At 45.6% G+C, this 15679-nt stretch overlaps 1 protein-coding gene across 6 annotated transcripts; it reads right to left on the bottom strand.

Annotated features, from left to right (window-relative positions):
- Positions 1-921: 921 nt before the first annotated feature.
- MORN4 (MORN repeat containing 4) lies at positions 922-11638 on the bottom strand. 6 transcript variants are annotated; one of them, XM_045197517.2, is made up of 8 exons: positions 11488-11638; positions 9107-9270; positions 8497-8628; positions 5039-5137; positions 4804-4896; positions 2990-3104; positions 2490-2599; positions 922-2242 (listed from the first exon to the last, which is right to left on the bottom strand). In XM_045197517.2, exons 5-8 carry the CDS (start codon positions 4868-4870, stop codon positions 2094-2096), a joined length of 441 nt encoding a protein of 146 aa, XP_045053452.1. In that variant the 5' UTR covers positions 4871-4896; positions 5039-5137; positions 8497-8628; positions 9107-9270; positions 11488-11638; the 3' UTR covers positions 922-2093. The 6 variants fall into 6 exon arrangements, with proteins under 6 accessions (XP_045053452.1, XP_045053453.1, XP_045053454.1 ...); XM_045197518.2 differs by lacking the exon at positions 5039-5137; XM_045197519.2 differs by lacking the exon at positions 8497-8628.
- Positions 11639-15679: the final 4041 nt, after the last annotated feature.

The following is a 15679-nucleotide window of genomic DNA, read 5'->3' as shown; positions in this document are numbered from 1 at the left end:
CTGCTTTCTCCAAAATGTTTAAGCTTACTCAGCGATATCTGACAAGTAGCAGAAAACCTGAGATGAAATTTTTAGAATCACTCTGGTTAAAAGAAAGGTAAATGGATTTCTTGCTTAGGAAAAAGGCTAGGAGAGAATATAAAAAGTATCAATCTTCAACTAAGACTGGGCATCTCTGGCCGGCACTGAAGCTAGGCACTCAGCGCCTAGACTCGTCTTACAGGCAACTTCTGGAGGATCTGAGCTCAGAGGAGAATCAAGTTCCGAGATGGGCCAAAAAGCTAGGGCGAGGGAGGCAGGCTAGCGCACTGGTGGAGTGCCGGGCCCCTGGGCTCACCTGGGTTGTGCTGAAGTCCTCAGACCTGCCCCTCAGCCTCCACAGGACGCTACTCAGGAAACTCCTTACCTCCATGAGCCTCACCTGTGACACAGGGACAGTAACAGCGTGGAGCCTCCAGGACTACAGAAGCCCAGGCGCGGGACAGGGTCAGTGTGGCAGGGGAGCGTGCAGGGAAGGGAAACCCAGGCAGGAGTGACTTGCCTAAGGTAACCCAGCAGGTGTGACAGTGACTGGTCTCAGGACGTGGGTGCTCTGATGCTCAGGATGAGGCGGGTACAGGGGAGAGAGTGCTTCAGAATCAGGAAGACCCGGAAACAAATCCCGCCCGGTTCTGCCACCAGGCTGGGCCACCTGGGCCTGAATCTTTTTTAACTGAATATATTGGGGTGACACTGACTGGTTAGACCTGTCTGATTCTTTTTTAATGCTCCTGCTGTGCAGAGGTTTGAGACTCAGATGATATAATGTAGTAAAATGTACAGAGTCAGCTCCAAGCCCACTCTATTATTAATTTTTAGAAACAGTGAATGGGTTAACAACCGCGAGGACACAGAGCAAGAAAGTCGAGAAAACTAAGTATGGGCAGTTCTAGTGATTTGTTTATTCCTCATAAACACTTGTTTCTACAGTACGATTCAGAGAATAAACAGAGGCACACGGCTATAATTTCCACCACAACCTGCTGTTGAGGAGACATTCAGTGTGAGGGTGAGGGGTTGGGGGCGGGGCGGGTTTGCGTCACAGGGTAACTGGGGCCTCTGAGCTGACCTGTGCAGGATCCTATCAGTCAAGATCTGATCCCCAGGCCTGATGGCCAAGGCTCGTGGTGCAAGAGTTACAGTGACCCAAATGCCAGGAGCCAATTGCTCGTTTAGTTCACACGGTTTTAGGGTGGGTCCAATTCTACCTAAACTACTGGTCCACTGGGAAGGGGCTGAGTCAGCCCTAAGGATTCAGTTCACCCCACAATGGGGCCTGAAATGGCCCCGCGAGGTCTGCCTTTTGCCCTGGAATAAGTAATAAATACAACTTTTAAGATAACTGTTTACATCAGTTTCTCCCTTGACTATTCCATAAAGGGATCCTGTCCCATGTCTAATGAGAGAGGCACGAGGGGGAGCATCTGCTAGAACCAGGTGAGGAGGACAGCTTGTAAAGTCGGGGAAAGGGAAATGGCACTTGCACCTAACCCTTCACAGGGGGAATAGGCAGACACAAACACCCATCTGGTCAAAGTGCAGCCTGGAGCCACGATGCCCATCAGCAGCGAATGAGGGAGTAACATACGGAAAAGCTCCAGCCTTGACTTTCGCAGCATGGCTGTACTATCTAAGCCATCCCTATCTTCTTTATTTCTCCAGGGTAGCCCAAAGCCCCGGCCCTAGTCTGGGGCTAGGATCATCTGCCCCAAGTATCAGCAGAATGGAGAGAGTCTGCAGCGCTTGGCAGAGAAGGAAGTAGAAGGCAGCGGCAGGTCTGCACTGGGTAACCCAGGGTGTTAACACGGGACACAGAATACCAACAAGTGAGACAAGGGAGAGACAGATCTGGTGCCACTGCTGCAGGGCCTGGGGCCTGAGTCCTCAGAACTTCTCTGTGGTCGCATCCCTGACTGGCAGGTGAGGGGGCACAGCACGAGGCTTCTGCTCCAAGGTCATCCCATCTCCTCTCACCTCGGGTTCATCCGTTCACCTCGACTGAATAACAGGGCATCTGCTTTACCCGACCCTTGTCAGCTGGTGCTCGCTGCCCGTCAGGCGGTGAGATTCCTGGCTGATTTGGAGGCACTCTGGGCCCGCTGAACGACCCCGGAACACTTCTCACGCCGCAGCAGCTTGTTGTTCTCAAACAGACCCTCGTTGCGGGGTATTCCATGGGACCCATCGGGGAAAGTCAGCAGGCCTTTGAGGGGTAGAGAGGAACATGGGAGTGACGGCATTAGTGACTGAGGAAGATCAGCAGGACAGTGAGAGGCTGAGGAAGAGGAAACCTCGCAGCCCTTGAACTCTCTAAGTTCAGTGACTAGGCAGGCAGAGGGCGCCGTCACTCTGGACTGCTGGACATCCACAGAAAGATTAAAGCTAACGAGGTGTACTTCCACCCATGCTACTCTCGCCTAAGTCTCCCGCCCTGCTGGGCTGCAACTTACCAAAACCATCGACTCTGCCATTTTTAAATTCCCCCTCAAAGGTCATGTTGTCATGTCGAATGAACACTCCGACGCCATTAAACTTGCCCTGGGCAAACTCCCCCTCATACCTGCAGAAACACAAGAGGTTAGCCCTTAGGGGTGTAGTGAGCTGTCGCGGTTACCTGAGTCAAGCAGCTACCAATACGTGTTATTTTCTAATGCCGAGCCCCACCCCACCCCACTCCCAACCAGCAGAGAAGGTCAGACAGCAGGTATGATGTGAGGCCCTAACCTCAAGGAGATAACAGAACAGCGGTGGAGTAGAGGGTCATTCATCTCTTGCCACTTCAAATTTTAGATCTATTTATAAAATAACCAATAAAAAACCTAATGTTTAATCCTTGCCTATTTTCAGAGGGCCTGGGACAAGCTCTGGTTTGACCAGATATTTATCACGATCATTTTTAGATCGGAATCTCCTCAGTTTAAGGCTGAGGACAGAATACCCCAGTACCCACCTTGAGCCATCCGAGAAGGTCAGTACCCCGAAGCCATTGAAGAGCCCATTCTCAAAATGACCCAGGTAGGTGCCACCATCTGCAAATATCAGTTGACCAAAACCATGTCTGCGGCCTGAGCAAAGAGAAGGACAGGTTTCAGGTTGGAATGGGGCAGCTTCAGGGGCCTTGCTCACTGTCCAACATCCCTTGCCTTCCATCGCCCCACCACAAAGGAAAGAAGAGAAGCAGTGACATTGCCAGGACAGAGGACTAATACCCAGAGTAACAGCCTGGCTCCTGCGACCTTCCCACCTTAAGGCACAACCGTTGGATTTGGAGCAGGTCTCTCTTAAGTATGAAGGACAAGACGGCACTAAAATAGCACGTAGTGCCTTTATTATGCGCCAGGCACTCTCCTATGCACTTTATATTTATCATTTTACTTAATCCTCATGGCAGCCTTACGAGGAAGGCACAGCACTATTATTACTCCCATTTAACAGATGTGGAAACCAAGGCAAAATGAAGCTAAATAACCTGGTAGAGCAGGAAGGCAAACAGAGCAGGTAGCCTGGCCTTACAGCCCTCCACACTTAAACACACTGCCACTCTGAGAAGAATCAAAGCACACGTCTCAGCACCACGAAGCTCCTGTGCAAACCCACCAGCCTGACCGGGACGCTGACATGAGTAGAGCTGAGCTAACCCAGTGAACTGACCAGAAAACCGAGCGAGATGCAAGAGGGGCAGTAATGCTCTTCCAACAGAGCAGAGGCAGTTCTTTGGAGGACAGAGCCTCCCCAGCAGAGGCTCAGGTCTCTCCTCTAAAGGTCATATTAAAGGGGACAGTAGAGGTTTGGGAGGCAGAAGAAAAGGCTGGAGATGTACAGAGGCAAGGTCCCCTCCCATCTGCAGTTTCTCCTCTCAAGGCTCAGGAATTCTTCAGCTGCACATGCCTGGAAACAGCGTGAGGTGTTCTTCGCTGGCACAACTGTAGAGCTGAGTCTCTTTGGGGCAGTTCCTGCCTTGCTAGGACTGGACCCATGGGACTTTTAAGTAGCCAGACTGTTTCCAAATTGAACATCATTAAGCTAATTCCTGTATAGTCTCAGGCTCTGAAAAAAATGTTACTGTTCCGAAGAATAGATACTTCTAAATGCAATGAACTGCCACAGGAAATTCAAGGCAATGGATGTCACTTGCTTTTGAGCATCTGGCCTAATTTCCTTGAGTTCTTAAGGCTCATTGGAATCAAGTTTGTAATAAATTCTGTATTTCCTGATTTATGGACACTAAATTCAGTTTACTCTGTGGATACATTAGCATTTAGGAAACCAATTCCCAAATACTATCACTCAAGGATAAAAGGGTTAAAACATAATTTAAGAGCAGAAAGATTTGCCCTGGCTGGTGTGGCTCAGTGGATTGAGTGCCAGCCTGTGAACCAAAGGGCTGCTGGTTTGATTCCCAGTCAGGGCACATGCCTGGGTTGTGGGCCAAGTCAAGTCCCCAATAAAGGGCACGTGAGAGGCAACCACACATTGATGTTTCTCTCTTTCTCCCTCCCTTCGCCTCTCTCTAAAAATAAATAAATAAATCTTAAAAAAAAAAAAGACATAGAAAGATTTAACTTACTTCTGGAGGTTGGATTAACAATAGTATTTTTTAATTCCTTTATTTATAATCCTAAAATTAAATAAAGGAGAGGCACTATCAGATTAAATCTTGGAGTTAGACCTGAAGATGAATCAAGTTGGCTCATTTATCCTGAGGTATTTGTCCTTCAGCCAAATGAAGTGTTCATCACTGGACACCCCCCAGGGTCCTCTCACCCTCCTTCCACTCGCCACGGTACTCCTCCCCACTGGAGTAGGTGAAGGAACCTTTTGTCAGGGTCATGGCGACAGCTTACAGAAGGATGAAAGCTGCAGGACACAAGCAGAGGAGAACCAGTGTCACGGGGTGGCTGGAGGAAAGGCCTGCAGAGCAACTCTGTAGACACACGCTAAAGGCGCCCAGCTCGGTTAAGTGCGTGCTACCTTGAGTCCATCTAACAACACTACCCACCTCTCCAACCATCACCATCATCATCACCACCTCTGCCCAAGCAGTCTCATCCTCCTACTTGTCTTTAACGTTTTCAGCCCAGTTCCAGTTTTCTATGACCTGACATGGAGATTTAGGATTAATCTACAAATATTTGCTTGACACCTTAGTATTTGCTTAGTCAAAGTGTAAAATACGGTCTCCTCCCTCACTGAGTTTATAATCTACGTGACAGGACTAACAGTCAAGGGCCAAACTGGGAGGGCTTAAAACAGGCAGTGCAGAAGCAAGGGCAACTCCAGACTGCGAAGACATGGGGATGAAGGCACAAAGCAACGTAAACACGAGATGTGCAGTGGGGAAATAAGAAGCCGGGTCTTCCAGGAGTCGAAGGTATATTTAGGGAGTAACAGGAATAAATTTGTCTAGGTACGCTCAGCCTAAATCTTAACTTTGAAAAGAACCTCTCAGATTTAGTCCAAACTCCCTCTTATTATAGACGGAGGAACAGAAGCCCAGAAAGTTAAAAGCTAGTCAGTGGCCAAGCTGGAACTAGCGCCCCGGCCTCCCCTGGCCCTGCTAGTTCTTCTCCCCATGTACTATGCCCTCTACTTGCAGGGTCAGGCGAGCGTAAGAGACCTTTGACAGCCAAGCAGAAGAGTTTATAGCTGATAAGGGGAGTAAAGAGAAAGCTTCAGGGCAGTGAAGGGGGTTGAACAGGGGTGTAATATGATGAAAGCAAAGTTTAAGGAAAATGAAATTGGCAGCAGGAAGCAGTATGGGTTGGAGCAGCAAAGACCTACAGCCAGAGAAGCTTGCAAGGCAGGAGATGTAATAATTCAGCAGGTTGTGAAGATGAGCATAAACTATTCTCTCCCCATTCACGCCTTTGCACTGTGTCTGGCAGATCCACCCTTTAGGAGGCAGTTTATCTACTCCACCCACTGGATCTGGCTGGGTTACATAACTAATGGAGCGTCAGCAAAGGTGAGGTAGCAGAGGTTAGGAAAGCACACGTACATTGGGCTACGCTCCTGCTGCATGTGGAGCTGTGCTGTGCCCATGTGAGCACGCCCAGGCCAGTGTGCCGGAGGATGAGAAGCCACATGGCGCAGATGCTAGGAAGCTAGCTGGTGGCACCATCCCAGAGCATCCCAGAGCATCCGAGCTGGTGAGCTCGGGCAAGACAGAGGAGCTGCCCTTCTGAGCCCAGCCCCGAATTACTAGCCCGCAGACTCACAGACTCAAGAAATGGCGGTTGTTTTATGCCACTGTGTTTTGGGGTGATGTATTACCCAGCAAAAGCTAACTGATACTCCCAGCTAGGGATCCTAAGACCTGAGCTAGAGGGGTAACAGGGTAAAGGGAGCAGAAGGGATGACGATGACAGGTACATCATAGGAGAAAACAGCCACCACTGTCACTCAGTAGTATTTGAAGACTGACGAGGTATGGCTTCAGATGAATGATAAAAGAACATCTGTATTCAAGGATATACTACGAAGAGGGATTTAAGACACCCAAAATATCATTAAGTATAAATAGAGATAAACAGAATCATTTGACATATTTAAAAAATGCAATCCCTATTTCCTTTTTTAAACCCCCTAGGTCTTTTTTACTCACCCTTGCTGCTTTTCCAGATCAAAATAACACAGTATTTTCTCAAGTGATTGTGACAATGCCTAGTCCTAGGCCCACACTCAGACCTACTGAATCAGATTCTGTACAGCTAGAGCCTGGGAATCTGCAGTGTTAACAAGCACGTCATTAGATTCTTGCACACTTGAAAGCTTGCGGACTCCTACTCCAATAAATGGAAATGCTGTGTGTAAAGAGCTCTCTGACCTAGAAATCACCACTGAAAGGTCCCCTGTTATTAAAAATTAACCCAGAGTCTGACCCTCAGGCACCTGACTGAGTTCCAACAGGACAAGGGCACTTCTTATTCAGAACTCAGAGGCTAAACCTGGAGGACAATTTTTTAAAAATCCCTGTGGGCCTCGTGCCACCAGCTAGCTTCCTTTTCCTTCATATCCCAGAGAAGCCTGAACCACACACAATGTTAAGTCTTGTATTGATGTGTCTGTTAATGGAAAATCAAGATGGGCTTAGAAAGAGTAGGTTAGATAGTACAAGAGGGATCTGGCATATTTTATAGAAAAATGATGCTTTAGTCCTGGCTGGTGTGGCTCAGTGGATTGAGTGCTGGCCTGCGAACCAAAGGGTCACTGGTTCAATTCCCAGTCAGGGCACATGCCTGGGTTGCAGGCCAGACCCCCAGTTGGGGGTGTACAAGAGGCAAGCACACATTGCTGTTTCCCTCCCTCTCTTCACCTTTCCCTAAAAATAAATAAAATCTTTTTAAAAATGACGCTTTAAACATTCAATTAGAACAAGACATACATCGTTTTCTCTAAATGGTGGTGGTGGACAGTGCTGAGTTACTTATACTCCCCGTCAGCCAACGCAACCCTCTACGGTCAAGTGAGCTAGCCCCAGAGCAGCTATGTGAAATACCTTCATAACAGCTACTAACATTTATTGACTACTTAGGGGGCACCACAATTGTTTTTAAAATACATTATCTAATTTTACCTCACAACTTGACGATGTGGGCATTATTATTATTTCCACTTTACAGATGAGGAAACTGAGTTGCAGAAAGGGTAAGTTAACTAAGGTCATCCAGCTACCACATGTAAGTTAGAATCAGAACCCTGGCAGCTGGCTCTTGGGTCCACGTTCTTCAACACCATCCTATCCCATGCTGCCTCCTACCATGATACGGTGCTGCCATGGACCTTGGCAGCACCAAGACCTGGGTTCAGGGCCTGGCTTACTGTGTAACCTCGAGCAACTTATTTAAGTGTCTCTAAACTAGTCTATATAAACCTCCTCTATTAAGCGGAGACAATATACCTACCATACAGAGTTGGCATGTGCATTTTTAAATGAAGTAACATACATGAAAGTACCTAGAACACTGTCTAGCCCTGTCCTTTAAATGTTGTTCTTTTCCTCTTCAAAGAGACACCTCAACTCACACCCTTATTATAATGGGCACTTCTCTAAAGTCTCAGTATAAAAATGCTACCCCCATAATAGCATTTGAATAGCATTTGAATAGCATTTTAAAAGCCAGCAATTTTGACTAATGAGGTCAATACTAAGTAAAGGAAACGCAAACTACAGTTGCCACCCATCTGTTCTTTATCAATACCCTATGGGATATTTTAATTTTGGCCTACATCATGATAATTTTTGATGCAGACGCCTCATGCCCAGAAATGGTCTGATGTGAAATCAGCCTGGCCTGAGCGGAGCAGGGCCCAGTCACGTCTTCTAGGCCCTGGCTGTGTCTCAGAGCTCTAGTTTCATCCCAGCTGTGAGGACAGACGAGTTCTGCAGCCTTGAAGATGTACAAGTCCTGAGACCCCTGCAGTTTGACCCAAACACGGAGGAACATTCACTCCTACCCCCGGAATGAAGGCCAGCTTTGTGGAGGTGCTTCTAGAGGAGTCCATCCCACAGGTCGGTCAGGGGCTTTCTCACTTGTCTAGTTACTCAGGAACTGCACATCCAGGGTCTTTCACATAAGAGAAGGCAGCCTGGGGAAAGGATCATCTGCTTTTGTTTTGAAGCACCTCAAAAACCTCTCAGGCTCTTTTCTCAGAGAGGTGACCCCACCACCTGTTCTATCAATGTTCCACAAGGTCTGCATCCAATTTCAGGTGCAGAATCCTCTTATCGTCCGCCCAGCATCGCACTGCGCAAATACAACATTAATGAGAGGAAGAGAAACCGTTTTCCATCAAAACTGCTGGGGAAAACTCTTTCCAGTCTGGAGAGGCATTGTGATAGCCAGAGGTCATCTTCAGCTCCCCCCAGAACAAATTAAGTCAAGGTACTAAAAGTCAGCTTATGGTACAAATCCGAACTATCTCCTTCTCTCAAAACAAGTGAGAATCTGAAAGGCTGTATCTTCTACTAAATCTTATGACTAAACAACCATTCCAAAACATAAACACAAAATGCTTCTTTATACAGAAGGGCATTCATTTCCTTTCAGTGTTAGGCAGCAGTTACCTTGTCTTCACTGAGAACTTTGGAAGGAGTTCCTGCAGTGCAATTTGAAGAGTCAGACTGACTACAGGGGGCGCAGGGGGCGCAGCCTCTGGTTCACTTTTTCTCAAGGCCAGATGAAACTCCCAAATAGTGGCATCCCGCCTTCTTTCAGAGGGAGAAGGTCCCTGAAAGGAAGAGAACATCAACTCTCAACCTAACCCTGCCACCATTCTCTCCCATTTGTTTTCAAAAGTACATACTGTACTACAAATTTCCACTCCTTTTTTTCATCTAGGGAGATATAGCAAACCCTGTTCAATAGTTGCTTGTCAAAATTAAGTCGATTCCTAAGAACACAGTCAGAAGTGCTTATTAAAGGGAATACATGTCAACTCAATGGGACTAAGGCCATGGTTAAACACGTTTGACTAGAAACTTCTACCTATATCCAAATAATTGATATTGTCACTGCTTCGTACAGTATCAGGATTTTCATTTATGACCTCTGTAAATAGCTATGCTAAGTAATACTCAGCTGCACAGCCAATGACCCAGAAAAAAATTTCACCAGTTACCATGGTCACTGCAACAAACCCAGTTTTATAAAGTATAGTCAGTGCTAATGAAGACTGAACACCCAATACTTAAAGAATGCAAATCAGTATTTTTATCAGTTACTCAAAAAATCTTTTTAAAGAGAGTAGATGGCCTATGAGTTTAGATTTCAGCTGTACATATGGAATCTAGTCACAAAGTCAAGATAACTCATGCTTCTTCTAAACAGATACCTACCCTTTCTGCTCTCTTGTTGGATGGGTTACAAAGAATCAATCCAAACTTTCACCTAAAAGGAAATAACTATTTTGTCCCTGTAAACTAATATGGTACTGGTCTGTACAACAGACTATATCCTTGCTATGTTTTTTTCATCTGACCCAGACATTTCCAAATAGAAGTCAGAGAAAGGAATAATTTGTTTCCATTCTGTTTGTCTTTTTTAATTTTAGAACTCAAACTTGTTAAAAAATATTTATGCATTCATAGTAATTTGTGTCCAAAGGCAGAGGATTAAAAAAAGAATAACATGAAGAGGATAAATTTTCAATTTAGGAACATTGTTGGGAGGCAACCTCAGTTACCCACATATACCTTCAACACTGTCCCTCTCCTAAGCTACCCTCCCCAAAGTACCACAGTCTTGTCAAAATTTCTTCAGTTATAAAGAAAGCAGTTCTGCCCTGGCTGGTGTGGCTCAGTGGATTGAGCGCAGGCTGCAAATCAAAGGGTCACAAGTTCAATTCCCAGTCAGGGCATATGCCTGGGTTGGGGGCCAGGTCGCCAGCAGGGGCCACGTCGCCAGCAGGGGCCACATGAGAGTCAACCACACATTGATATTTCTCTCCCTCTCTTTCTCCCCCCCTTCCCCTCTCTCTAAAAATAAATAAATAAAATCTTTAAGAAAAAGCCAAAAAAAAAAGAAAAAGAAAGCAGTTCTTAGGCTTTTAGAATCCTGAAGGCTTTGACGAACACAGATGAAACCTAAAACAAAAATTCAAACGTTCTTTTTAAAGTATTTTAAATGGGCTTGAAATAACTTTTTATTTTAAGTCAAGTCTCCCCCCCCCCCCCCCCCCCCCCCCGCCGTAAGTCTCCCTTCCACTCGAAAGTAAACAAATGTATCGCTACTAAAGTCTTTTTTAGGAAGCCTGTGGGATAGTTAGATTGAAGAACCTAGGAAGAAAATCCGGACCCAAGTAAGAAGGTAAAAAAATAAAAATAAAAAGACGACTTGGGGGTGATGAGGACTGCCAGGACACTCTTCTATTTCATGGTTAAGGAAAATGCCTTAACCATGGTCCAGGTTCTAATACAGCCCAGTTACTCCTGCTGGTACCAAAGCAGTTTGGACATTGTAGACTACAGGGATGCTACTGCCATCTACTAATTGAGGCACCCATTTCCCCAAACCTTGAGGTGTGGGACGTCTCTCCACCGCAGTGAGAGAGAGGCGGACCCAGAGCAAACAAAGCCCTAGGTGGCAAAAGGCAACAATTCCTTGTCGACCTCCCCTTTCCTTCAGTCACCCGTTCTTGCCTTCCAAAGCTGTTCCCTGCCCTCTACCCCAGTCTGCTCTCCCGCCCGGGCAAGACTTTCTGCTCGCACAGGTCTGCCATCCCCACCCATCCTGCTCGCTAACCCGGGGGCCAGGGGCTCTCCCAGGCCTCAATTCCCAGTGTTGGCGATGAGAGACCCGAGCTTGGGGCCCCAGGCAGCCACCCCTCTGTCAGCGAGTCGGGCATGGAGCCACGGTCCCCAGCCAGTTATCTCGGGCTGGGCTCCAAGGCCCCTTCCTCACCGGCCACACCCTTCCGGCCCCCCTTCCACGACTACTGCCAAACAACCTGGGCTCCGTCTTTTGGGATGACCGTCACGCCCTGGCGAGGGGTTCCAGCACGTGGGACCTTAGATCCGCCGGGCTAGTCCAGGCCACCTGCCTCTCCGCCACCTCCACCAGCGCCTGCCCCACTTAACGCCGCCATCCCTGGCGGCGGCACTGGGCACAATTCCCGCTGCCCATTGGTTGTTACCTAGGCAACCAGGAGCAACGCCACTTCCCATTGGCTCAGCCCGGGCTCAGTGCCATCTTTGTGCGGGGCTTGGTGTCTCGAGAGCTCCTGGCTGAATATCCGATGGAGAGATGGGGCTGAGCCCCGGATCCCACCTTGGCAACCCTGATAGAGTACTCAGGCCTCCCCCAGCCCGCGGCAGCACAGCCGAAGCGTCAACCCCAAACAGAACAAAACAAAACCTGCGTCAGACGCAACAGTGAAGCAGTGAGCACCAACTCCAGCGGCTCCGATTCTGCTCGGATCTCCACAGTTGTAAACGGCCCCGCTGCGGAGTTTAAGGACAGAACCTAAACACGGCTTTTGAGGGGCAGCTTTGTAAAATGTAAGGTGCTGGAGCGGGCACTTGCAGTTAATTATGTCAACCATGTGCCAGCACTGTGATACCCAGACAATCTTACATTCATTGTAGGGAAGTGTTGCCATCGTCATGGCACAGATCCTTCGATTTTAAAACGTGCTGAGACTGAAGCAAACCCTCTCAGATACCACGCACACCGATCAGTTTATCCAGGTGTTTATTTACTGAACAATGGTAATGCAGCATGGTGCTAGGGTTCTGTCAGCTGGAAAAGACACGATCACTTCCCTCATGGGACTTACTGCCTAAGGGTGGGGACGAAAAGATGTATGCACGTGGAAAAATCCAAGACTGTATTTAATTATTAAGAGAAAGCAAACGCACGAAGAAACAAATTGCCTCTCTGAAGTGGGATTTTTCCTCATCTGTAGGAGAGAAAATTAGAATGATGATGGTGATAAAGCCTGCCCAGGGACTTGTTTGAGAATACAATGTCAAATGCTCAGAACTGTGTCTGAGACATTGTAAGTGCTCAATAAACGGTAGTTTTAAATAGTTTTTATAAGACTTGGATTCTGTGTTCAAATCCCATCTCTGCCACCAACCTTGTGTGACTTCGAGCCAGCTATTAAGCTTTCTAGCCTGTAAAATGAGATTGCACTACGAGGTTCAATCTGGCTCTAACACTCAATGTTAAACATGCTAAACTGTGTGGTAATGACTAGAGATATAATTACAGTAGTTGAGAGAATAGTGTCAAGAAAATAGATTTTATTAGGTTGGAGAATGTGTGTTAAAAAGCATGAAGAAACAAGATTTAAAACATAATCAAATTATAGGAACACCTGGAAAATTAGAGGGAAGATATGGTGTACAAAATGTAGTTTCTTGGATAGGCAAATTCATAGTCACAGAAGTCCGAATAGAGGTTACCAGGATCTAGAGGAAGAGGGAGTTATTTGTTAATGGGTACAGAGTTTTTGTTGGGATGATGAAAAAGTTTTGGGTAGAGATAGTGGTGATACATTCACAGCATGGTGAATGTATTTAATGTTACTGAATTGTACACTTATGAATGATCAAAATGATAAATACTATGTATATTTTACAACAATAAAAATGCAGTATCTTGATCAAAACAGTGACACAATGAAACTGGTTTTAATAAGGTGAATATGGCAGTCATACCCAGAGATAATCAGAGAGAAACTGGAAAAAGAAAAACAAACTCAGAAACCATTGTAATAACGTAGCTAAAACATCCTGCAGTGTGGCATCAGTGCAGATGGAAAGAAAGAGGGTAAATAGAAACACTTCATAGAGGTATTTAATAAGAAGCAATATAGTGTTACAAGCATGGAGCTAGTCTGCCTGGATTGAATCCAGCTGTGCCACTTACCTACTTCATGACGATAGGCAAAGTTACTTTACTCAGTTTCCGACATCAGAGGAACTGTAATGCTGGTCACATGACTTAATCCATGTAACGCACTTAAAATAATGTATTGACGCTCTTTGCAATAAAAGGAAAGTCAAGTTCTAAGAGGTGGATACAGGAACAAATTCTGAGGGTTTTACATAGAGAAAACTCAGAATTCAGGGAGAACTCTAAATCCTGGAGCTCTCCTTGACCACAACTCAAAGCTCAGAAGCTAAATAAGATGAGTAATACAGGAGATCATCTCTGGCTATGGTCCCCAGCACACGAGAGGCAAGTATTACTTAATTATTTGATGTTTGGGTAGTAAAGGGAAACATATGTCTTGTAACTGAAAGGGGTAATTGAATCATCTGTATGGACCTTTGCTGAATGGTTTATTTGCTAAAATAAACATTTAAGACATCCCCATACATGTAATTAAACAATTCAGTACTTCTAGTTAGCTGTGGCAATAATGTGATTGAAGAAAGATATGTCAAACGACCTTAAAGAGAATCTGGAGGCTTTGGCTAGAAATAAATGATAAAGATTTATTCAAGGGTCTTAGAGTTTGCAAACCAGAAACAGAACTAGGCAAAAACCCAGGAGTGTTTTCCAAACAATTAGAGAAAAGTTAAGAGTTCTTATAGTGAAAAATGTATTCTTCAGAATAATCAATTCTGCATTCTTAACCCTAGGATCAGCTCAGGGTAGTTAGCAGTCAGATGTCAAGAGATACAGATGAGGGTGCCAGGAGCCCTGGTCACATCTGTGGTCTGGATAATAGATGTCAGTTCTATGTCATATAGTCTGGATACATGAGTCCTTCAGGCATTCTTAGGAGGTCTGGTGTATGTCCAGGTATTGATACACAATGAATTGTAGTATGTCCAGGCATTGACACAGAACTGGACAGTTCAAAAGTTTAAGTTTCCAGGCTAGTTGAAACAAGAATAGAATATTTTCCTCATGCCTCAACTGACTTGATTTTTAGTAATTTAGCACTTTGACTATAGTGACTCCATTTTATTTCCCTACCCTATTCTTCAGAATGATTATGAAATATTGGTTACTACACAACATAGCCAGTCACCTCTTGAGAAAACCCACACTCTCTCTGCTGGTTACTTTAAGCACAAAAAACAAAAACAACATCAATAATAACCTTAGCAGTGATAAAAAAAATCTACCATTTGTTGAATGCTTTTTATGTACTAAGCACTATGCTAAATTCTTTACATACTTATCACAATTCTTATTTAATCAATTTAGGAAGAGATGATTATTCCCATTTTATAGATGAGAAAACTGAGGCTTAGAAAATTAAGTAACTCATACAAAATAACTAATAAGTGTGAGGCTAGGGTTCAAACTCCATATTTAAATGTCTCTGATTCCCTCTTCTCTCCACTCCCGCGTAAACCAGTGATTTAATTGAGTACATTCTTCAAGACTTAGCTCATAGCATGCCCCACCTAAGGCCTTTACTAACTCTCCAGGCTACCCCAAAGTCACGGAACTTCTGTTTCGGAGTTTTCAGCTCTGATTGCTGGCTCTTCCCCTCCCGCAGCCTCAGATACTTGTTATGTCTTCAGCTTGAAGGCAGGGGCTCATTATTCTCTTTACCACTAATAAAAATGTACTGAGCACGAGGTTTTACAGTGATAAATAAAAGTCAGGGACTCTTACCTCAATTTTTTTTAGTCTAATGGAACCATATCTTTCCTCAATTAACAAATAAACATTGAGCTTTGTGCCAGGCACTGTGTAAACTGCATGAGGGCTGGGATTTTGAAAAAACCTTTTTATCTAGGTAGAGCAGGGATTTTTGTTTCGTTGCTTCACTGCTGTCTCTCTAGCACCTAGCATATAGTAGGTGCTCAACAAATATTTAATGACCGAGTGCCAGATTGAATGACTTCAGATACAAAAATCAGATTTCTCCAGTCTTACAGCTGGTTCACAGTAGGCACTCAATTATCGACTGACTAGCTAAGCTTACTTTATTGAAAATTCCCAAACATTGCTCAGCAACTGAAAGCTTAGAGCAGAGGGAGTGTCTAACTCGCGTTTTGCTCTTGGAGCATGCGCAGTCCACACAAAAGGTGACGAGCAAAAAATACTGAGGGCGCGATTGCGTAGGCGCTGATTCTGATTGGCTACGGTTCGCGCGCGAGGGGTCGTGCCTACTCGTCGCCAAGTAAACATGGAAGGTGGGGGCGGGGCCAAAGAGGTACCGCGACCCT

This window comes from Desmodus rotundus, chromosome 4 (genome assembly GCF_022682495.2).
Source record: "Desmodus rotundus isolate HL8 chromosome 4, HLdesRot8A.1, whole genome shotgun sequence".
Classification (NCBI taxonomy): domain Eukaryota; kingdom Metazoa; phylum Chordata; class Mammalia; order Chiroptera; family Phyllostomidae; genus Desmodus; species Desmodus rotundus.
This window is presented reverse-complemented; position numbering and strand designations above follow the sequence as displayed.